Source organism: Nicotiana tomentosiformis, chromosome 2 (assembly GCF_000390325.3).
Source record: "Nicotiana tomentosiformis chromosome 2, ASM39032v3, whole genome shotgun sequence".
Lineage (NCBI taxonomy): Eukaryota > Viridiplantae > Streptophyta > Magnoliopsida > Solanales > Solanaceae > Nicotiana > Nicotiana tomentosiformis.
Genome location: NC_090813.1, coordinates 193340473 through 193349241, shown reverse-complemented (window position 1 = coordinate 193349241; position 8769 = coordinate 193340473). Strand labels below are relative to the sequence as shown.

The 8769-nt window shown below is 37.6% G+C and overlaps 1 protein-coding gene across 1 annotated transcript; it reads right to left on the bottom strand.

Annotated features, from left to right (window-relative positions):
- Positions 1–379: 379 nt before the first annotated feature.
- On the bottom strand, positions 380–7028 carry LOC104093998 (nitrogen regulatory protein P-II homolog). Its single transcript, XM_070196503.1, has 8 exons — positions 6642–7028; positions 6494–6539; positions 6359–6386; positions 4825–4912; positions 4649–4716; positions 4379–4448; positions 796–831; positions 380–664 (listed from the first exon to the last, which is right to left on the bottom strand). Exons 1-8 carry the CDS (start codon positions 6835–6837, stop codon positions 591–593), a joined length of 606 nt encoding a protein of 201 aa, XP_070052604.1. The 5' UTR covers positions 6838–7028; the 3' UTR covers positions 380–590.
- Positions 7029–8769: the final 1741 nt, after the last annotated feature.

Here is an 8769-nt window from a genome sequence, read left to right as displayed (position 1 = left end):
AATCCAGCAGAAAACAAAAATAGTAAGACAGATGACCAAGGGGCAAGGAGAAAGATTTCATGATTCTTTGGTCCATCCCTCTTCACATGCTTTATAGAGATCATTATCTATATATTAATATGTTATAACAAGTTATCTATAGCCTCGTTTATATAAGCGTACATTTTTTGGATGTTATAGCAAAACATTATTATAGAGAACATATATTATATCATAACAAGATAAATTGATTCCAAAGAAAATTTGGTCGTTATAATGAAGTATTGTTATAGAGAAGTTCAACTGTATTTGTCAAATTTCTCCAACTATGTATCATAACGAGTATCTTATTAGCTTGGTATTAGAAATTCTATGAGAGTAGTGAAGAGATCAACTAGAATAAGACCAAGGAAGTATCAGTATGGGATTTCCTGGAACTTGTAACTCTACTTAAACAAAAGTACACGTTAAGTACATCTTCTTTATTTTCTTCTCTACTTGACAGCATGTTCCAAATAAAAATTGGACCCTGTTCCATAACTCAACATATACCGAGGCCATGATACCTAACTAAAAGACGATTAAACATTTTAACGTCAAGCTACGGAAGCTCAAGAAGTTGATAATGCAGAGGACATATCAGCATGCCCTCCCACCATCCTCTCGGCCTTCTCTCCCCGTTCTCCTGTTACAGTGTAGCATAGATTCATTACAAGCAAATAACTTTTCACCTCTGTAAAGGAGGCGAAGTTCAGATGACAAATAACTCATATATAAATGAAAAAAGGACTATCATCATCAAAACTTTCTTCTTACCAGTGCGAACTCTTATCACATCAGAGATGGGAATCACTGCGAAAGAAAAAGAAACAGCATCAATAATGCAGTTCTCTCAAAAAATAATGCAGCACTCTAATCCCTATCACTTCACACGCGTGCCAAGTTGTGAAGATGTTCTAAAAAAATAGCTACGTTAACATGAGAAACTGAGATAATTATGTGATTCAGATCTTTGCTATATCTATGGTTTTCTTTCTTTTTTTTTTCAGTTGTACAAACACTCCGATTAGACTGAAAAGATGGTTAAATTGAGCGAATGGAAAGGCCTACCTCAACACTTAAGGTCAGGTGGTGAACATGTGTCATGAAAGTAGTAAAAGTGAGAACAAAAGCTTGCCACAGATTAAGTAGCTTATGACACTCAAGTTAAATGTTCAAACAACATCACTTGTGACTATGGTATTGGTAATGAAATAGGTTTCCTATTGATTTTTTTAAACAGATAAGACAAGCCCCACTCAAGCGCAGACATGTGAACTAGTTTCACTGGAAACTAAGGGTGGCAAGTGGGCCGGTCCAGGCCCGGGACTGGCCCGGGCCAAACGGGCCAGGACCGTTTGGCCCGGTTTTAGTGCGCCTGGGTCGGTCTCGTGGGCCGGTCCTATGATTTGGGCCCGTCAGGCCCGGGACCGTTTAGCCCGCCAGAGCCCGGGACCGGCCCGGTCCCTTAACGGGCTAAACGGTCCCAACGGCTATTTTTTTTATTTTAAAAAAAAAAAAAACCGTTGGGCTGTCAAAAACAGCCGTTTTATAAAATAGCCATTTAACTCCCCAACTTTGTTTTAATCCCAAACTTTTTATAATTACACTTTTTCCCTATATTCAACTATAAATACCCCATCATTCTTTCATTTTTTCTTACAAAATCATCAATCTATCACAATCTCTCTCTACTTTATTCTATATACTATACATCTTATATATAGTATATAAGATGTATATATAGCTTATCGAATATAACTTATATATATATATATATACACATATATCGATATATATATACTATACTATATATACATCTTATATATAGTATATAAAATGTATATATAGCTTATCGAATATAGCTTATTACTTATATATATATATATATATATATATATATATATATATATATTACATCTTATATCGATATATATATATATATTATACATTTATATATATATATATATATACTATACTATACTATACTATACTATATATACATCTTATATACTATATATAAGATGTATATATAGCTTATCGAATATAGCTTATATATATATATCAGTCATATATATAGTATATAAGATGTATATATAGCTTATCGAATATAGCTTATATATATATATATATATATATATATATATATATATCTTATATCGATATACTATATATACATCTTATATACTATATATATTCGATATTAAATATTGAATATTAAAATTTAGGTCACAATTCTATAATAAAATTTACAAAGCATTGTCTTAGATATTTTTTTTAACATCCTTTTGTCTCTAATATCTATTTAATTTTTTTTTTTTTTTAAAATATGTTGGGCCCACTTAGCCTGTTTAGCCCGCGGGTCGGGACCGTTTAGCCCGGGACCAAACGGTCCCGGTCCCGGGCCGGTCTCTACAAAAAGCCCGTTTAGGCCCGGGACCGTTTGGCCCGTTTAATTTGGGACCGGGACCGGGACCGTTTGGACCGGCTCACTTGGCCCGTTTAGGCCCGGGACCGGCCCACTTGCCAGCCCTACTGGAAACTTAAAAGGACAAAGTGCTTATGCTCTTTTGATAAATTTTCTATTGCTACCTGTATCTTTTTAGTTAAAACATAGAAGAATGATTTTGAACCATTAACCGGCCACCTGCTAATACAACCTAACCATTAACTTGAGCACAAAAAAAGGTCTTCTAGCATCAGACAACCTTTTGTTTGATGATCCAATCAAGGCTTGGCTTGACATTTTGGTCAGAATGGATGAAATTAAGAATAAAGGCATACTCCTTACATGAGAACACACCCACCAAACAAAAAAAACCGTGAAAGGAAAACTCAGAAGAGTGTGCATGTGTATATTGATAAATCATAAATGTATATACATATCTTGAAAAAGCTAGAAACTGATATCATATTTTCTCATAAGATGTTCCAATATTAAAGGTAAGCATCAAACCGAGGAAAGATCAATGGGGTTGGGCCTTAATTAAATTATTGTGAACAAGTCACTGATGGATTTCCTTGTCTGATAAAATTGAAAAGAAACGATCAACGGATTTGAGATTCCTACAGCCTTTTAATCTTATTTTAAAATTTTGGGCTAGTATTCTCTATCTGTTTCTTCTGGTATACCTACATCAGTTTACAGTACACCACGTATCTCAATGGAACCAAAAGATTTTATTTGAACAAATATGATTTGTCATTGCAAGCACCTTTTAAAAGCCTTGGTGGTATTGTTTTTTCACGCTGCATGTGCAACCGCACTAAGATTACTGCAAGCTTTTCATTTACTTTTGCTGTTCTTAGGACATTGACCAAATAAATGGAATGGCTCAACCTAGAAGTTAAGTTGAAGAACCAGTATAACTGGATTAGACGAGACACCTGAGAGATTGCAGGAACCTAAATTTGCTCAGCTTTTCGGTTTTAAAAGTCAAAATTGGTTAAAAGTAGACCATCAAATTCAACAACAGTATGAAGCAGTACGTGAAAAGATATCAGCTACATATTGAAGGCTACTAGTTTAACCAATCTGCCTCTCATTTTTTTCTCTTTGGCACCAAAAAGAAAAGGACAGGTTTATGTTATATATGCACTTCATTTTGCATTGATGATACCTATATTGGAGTGATACGGGTATATGCACTTCAATATGAATCCTTCAGAATAAACGAAACACCTACTTACAACTGAATGCATCTGTATTTGTTCTATATCCATATCCAATATTCATGCCCTAGGTATTGATAACATATATGTGGTTAGGAGAAAAAATATTCCCCTCAGCAACCAGGGGACCGCCAATGCACCTACATTGGGGCTGAAGATAAGGTTATCCATGTGCTTAAGTCTTGAAGAGTGGAATTACTTGCTAACCCCTCTGCATTATTGGAATTAATTCAACTAATGCACACAAAAAGCAAAAACTGACTTAGTAGTGGAATTACTAATATTCCCATATAAGATCTCGTCGCATTATAAGTTCGACAAGTTTAAGGTTTTATTGTTATTCGTTACTTATTTTAAACCAAAAACCTGGATAAAGACAGAAAACTCGGAATTAAAATTTTTAACACTAAGTTCCTCATCTTCCTCAAAATCTAAGCAGTCACAAAAAACACATCGCCTTCAAACATGTTTGACAAATGGGTAAGCCTTCTACCCTTGAAGGTAAATATCTGTTCAGAAACAACATTGCAAGTAACAGACTATGTGTCACACCTTACCCGTACATAGGATGTGTCGTGATAAGAAAATATACAGTATACTCATTGAGAAAACATTAACTAAACGCCCTCAAGCTTGGTTGGAGAATTTACAGCAAATCAATGCTCATATTAAGAAGAGAAAAACTTACAGAAGATCTTTCCATCACCAATTTCACCAGTTCTTGCCTCTTCAATTATCTTTGCAATGACTCCTTCAACCTAATAAGACAGCATTACGGGTTAGAAAACTTGTATATGCACAGGAGAGAGAAATAACACGTCAACCCTATACTTACACTTACAGAAAACCTGTATATACACAGAGAGAAACAACACATTAAGCATGTATTCTTATAATCTACACATATGGTTTTGAATTATGGTGCCCAAAACTTGATCAAGGCCTTTAAAATCCGAACCTGGTCTTTGCTCACAACAATCTCCATTTTAACTTTTGCTACAAACTTGTCTTCAGAGAATTCAGAGCCTGCAAGCAGCAGATAACTTTAAAACCTGAGGAAGAGTCTATTTAAGTAATAATATCCATGACAACCTAAAACAATAAACAGTTAAAATTGATGAATTTTTTCCTTACCAGCTTGCCTCTCGGTCAAGCCACCTTGGGCTCCAAAGCCACGAACATCAGAGACAGTGACACCACGAATGCCCATTTTCAATAGTGCCTTGATAACGCAGAAAGTATGAGTAAATGATGGCATGTTTTAACTTTCTGGAGTAGAAGTGTTGAAATATCTTTAGGAAAATGTTTGCCTTCTATTGGGTTTTGAAAAGGAGTTCAATAGGTCATCACAAAATACCTGGATAACTGTTTGGGCTTCAGCTTCCCGTATTGTTAAATGTTCTAGCATTTCTGGTGGAATTTTTTGTGTTCTTGTGTGTGCATTGGGGGGGGGGGGGGGGGGGAGTTCCCTTACTCCACTCCACCCTCTTACATTTAATATGTCCAACCCCTTAGTGTTCCTTCCAATGCTGGATATTCTAAGCATTCCTGATCTAAAGTCTGTGCCCCCTCAAACTTTTTTCAACTTATCCGTGACAAGACTTTTAGTATGAAAAAAGAAAGAATTCATCTCCAAAAGCTTAAAGCAATTTGATGCTGATCCATCAAAAGGATTATCTTTAGGGGCATGATATGATAACATAGTAAAGAAAAATATCGTGTATTACTCTCTGTTGAGAAATAGTTACAGTGTATACAAAGAAAGAACTAGGATAAATTGCGAATAAATGTGAAGTTTCTGCTATATGCTGCATTAATGGTAGATAATCCTTCAACTACTGTATTAAAGACACAATAGATAAACCATAATTCTGATCATTTGTATGTGTAGACTTAACACAGAGCTCGACAAATTCTGAAGAGGATCTGAAAAATAGAATGTGAAGAAATGGAACTTGGGCCTAACTCAATCCCAAAAACTAGTCCATGAGGAGAGGATCACCCAAGACCATATAAGGAGAGCACAACTTATTCCCTTAGCCAATGTTTAACACCCCCCCCCCCCCAAATGTGGAACGTAACATAGAGATTAACCTTCGACTAACTATAATTACTTATCTATTCCAAACTTCTAATTCTAAAAACTGAATGGTGTCAAAAAAATACAAAAGTGCGCCTATTAGCCCGAGTTCTTGTTCTTAAGTGTACCTTAACATCCGCCAATAAGAGATGCACCACTTACCGTCCTTTCCTCTGTAGGGCAATTGGCTAAGGAGTCGAAGAATGAGGCAATCAAAAATGTCTAGATGTACCTAAGACTAGTTACCATATCATCGTGAAACTTAATGCTTATTGGCTTTTCAAACTTATCGGTATTGATGTTAGTAGAGCAGGCTAGCAGCATTTTAATTAACCCCCTGGGCTCTTGATCACTTTGATCACAACTGAGATTGAAACGCTGCTCTAAAACCATTTTCCACAATAGGCTTTTCCATGATATGATCAAATGCAAAATTGGGGTCGAGTAAAACCCCCTCAAAAAGGTCTTTTAGTCAATGAAATAAAGAGCATTTAAGAAATTATTATTATTTGCGCATGCAACATTAAGGATCACAAGAAGAAAAGATCCAATTTTTCTAACATGCATATGGAAAATCCGAGTGCTTACCGAAGAAACCTGTTGAATTCTCCACGGTCTAGACGATTCCAAAATTTGCAGCAGAATGAAACATGCAAAACTGATGAATAAATATGCAGATTTAAAGAGGATTAAAAAAAGCGAGAAATAATAAAAGTGATGCACCTTAGAATTGCTTCGACTTTGTAAAAATGGGCATCGGGGACAAAATCTGAAAAACCCAAAGTACTAACTCAAAAACAACAACACATAGAGGAAAATCTTGACTGAAAATTATGAAGTGGGTTTAAAGCAAATTGTTGAATTATGAGACCTGGAGAGCTTTGGGCTCTGATAATTGGGAAAAGACGAGTATTTGGTACGCGTTTGATGGTGAGTTGCGAAGGGAAGAACTCGCGGAGGTTGTTGGGTCGAATGGTAATATTGGAAGTGAAACTAGGCAATTCTTGGAAGTGTGAAGGGGAGGAGTGAAGGGAGAAGCTGGATTTGGAAAGTGAGGCAGTGGCCATTGAGAAAAGGAATAATAGGAGTGAGAGAGTAACAGAAGACGGAAAAAGGAAGTAGAAGTTATTCAATGAGGTCTATGCCTACAAGGGCCATGTACGAACAAAGTAATTGGCACCTTTTTTTTGATAGGCTTTTCACTCTGCCCGGACTCGCCCCATGTATGAGGGCACTTGCAAAATGTTTTGAGATTCACGTGTGCAACTTGATTATGTGAGGTTTATATTTCAAGCGTCCAGCGGGTCACATAAGGTCATGAGTTCGAACCGTAAAAATAACCTCTTGTAGAAATATAGGGTAAGACCACATATAATAGATCCTTGTGATCCGGCCCTTCCCCGGACACTGCATAACGGGAGCTGTATACGGGTGAAATTGGGGCTAATGCACCCCCCGATTTTTCCGGTGGATCAAACGAAGTGAGAGTATGAATAGATGAGATCGAAATCGAAGCTGGGAACCCTTTGTATCAAGGCCCGAACGGAGTGCTCGCCATAGGACCTAATAAGACGACGCACCTCGAACTCAGGACGAGTTCTGACACTTCGGGAAGCGCAATGAACTGTTGTAGGCGACTGATAGAGGGCAGTGATATCCGGAACCAACCGAATATCACGACGCGGATCTCACTTGATGCTGGTTACGGATCATTAATTAACGAGAGAAGAAGATTTTTACCTTTTTATACTTGTACTAGGGGTGAAACTCTCCTACTATATAAATGGGGAGTTTTTTTCTTTGATAACATATATTGTAACACACAAACCAAGGCAATACAAATTTATTTTTCTGCTTTTTAGCTATTGCAAAGTTCTTATTTAATTGTTGTTTTTCATACACAATTGGCTTCGAACCGAGGGTCCGATCGAGGGCAAAACTACTGTCCAGCCTAAATACGAGCTAGGCCGTAACATCACAATTGGTTTGATTATTCATTTTATCTTTAACTCGTTTATCTAACATTCTTGATTATTTGTGTTGAATCAATCCACATATCCTTAAAACCGCGTACAAATTTAATTTTTATCCCTTTATAGGGTAAACATTTTGGTGCCTACCGTGGGGCTAAGGATAATAGCGGTGGTTTGATACAAATCTCTATAACACACTCTATTTCACGCTTATTCTTTAAAGTCTCAATTTTAGGCCAACTTAAAAATGTCAAATTCTCAGTTTGCCCGCTTGAACGTTGAGGATGAGTCTGGCCATCATGGCGAAAACAACAATCTAGTGCCTAGAAATGAGGTGCCCCCTACTGATCCCAGCGGAGTCTCAGTTGCCAATCCGATCGACGTCAATTCACAGGTTGTTATCGCCGTCAACCTACCAACTGACCCCAAAAACATCATTCGTGGAGGTCCCCGACCAACAGTTCGAGAAACGCCTGAGTGCGAAGGTGATAGGGTAAGCCTGCGGCTAATCTTCGAAATGTTGCAGGCTCAATATGCGGCGATAGCGTAACTACACAATAAATGTCACGCCCCTGGTAGGGTCGAGCCCGAACGGTCCCGGGAGAATACCCGAAGAAACGAGCAAACCACCGAGAGGTCGAGTGAAGCTGAGCCCAGGGTCAACCCCGAGATAATAAAAAAGCGTGAAGCATTGACGAAGCGGGTAGAATCAGGTGAGAAGAAAATTGAGGCCAACGACAAGAAGGTGGAGACATATAATTCCAGGGTAGATCAAACCTCAGGAACACCCCCGATATTGAAAGGACCAGAATTCAAGAAATTTGTCCAAAAACCTTTCCCTCCGAGCGCGGCACCAAAGCCGATCCTGAAGAGGTTTTGTATGCCCGATATTCCGAAATATCACGAAACCACGAATCCGAATGAGCATGTGACCTCCTACATATGCGCCATCAAAGGCAACAACTTGGAGGACGATGAAATCGAGTCAGTGTTACTAAAGAAGTTCGGGGAGACTCTGTCAAAAGG

Bases quoted from the DNA above. Each gene is read 5' to 3' on its own strand.
- LOC104093998 (XM_070196503.1), bottom strand. From the start codon at position 6,837: ATGGCCACTGCCTCACTTTCCAAATCCAGCTTCTCCCTTCACTCCTCC. The intron at 4,717-4,824 runs GTAAGGAAAAAA...TGCTGCTTGCAG, and splicing joins CTTGACCGAGAGGCAAGCTG to GCTCTGAATTCTCTGAAGAC. The intron at 4,449-4,648 runs GTTCGGATTTTA...CTGTCTTATTAG, and splicing joins TTGTTGTGAGCAAAGACCAG to GTTGAAGGAGTCATTGCAAA.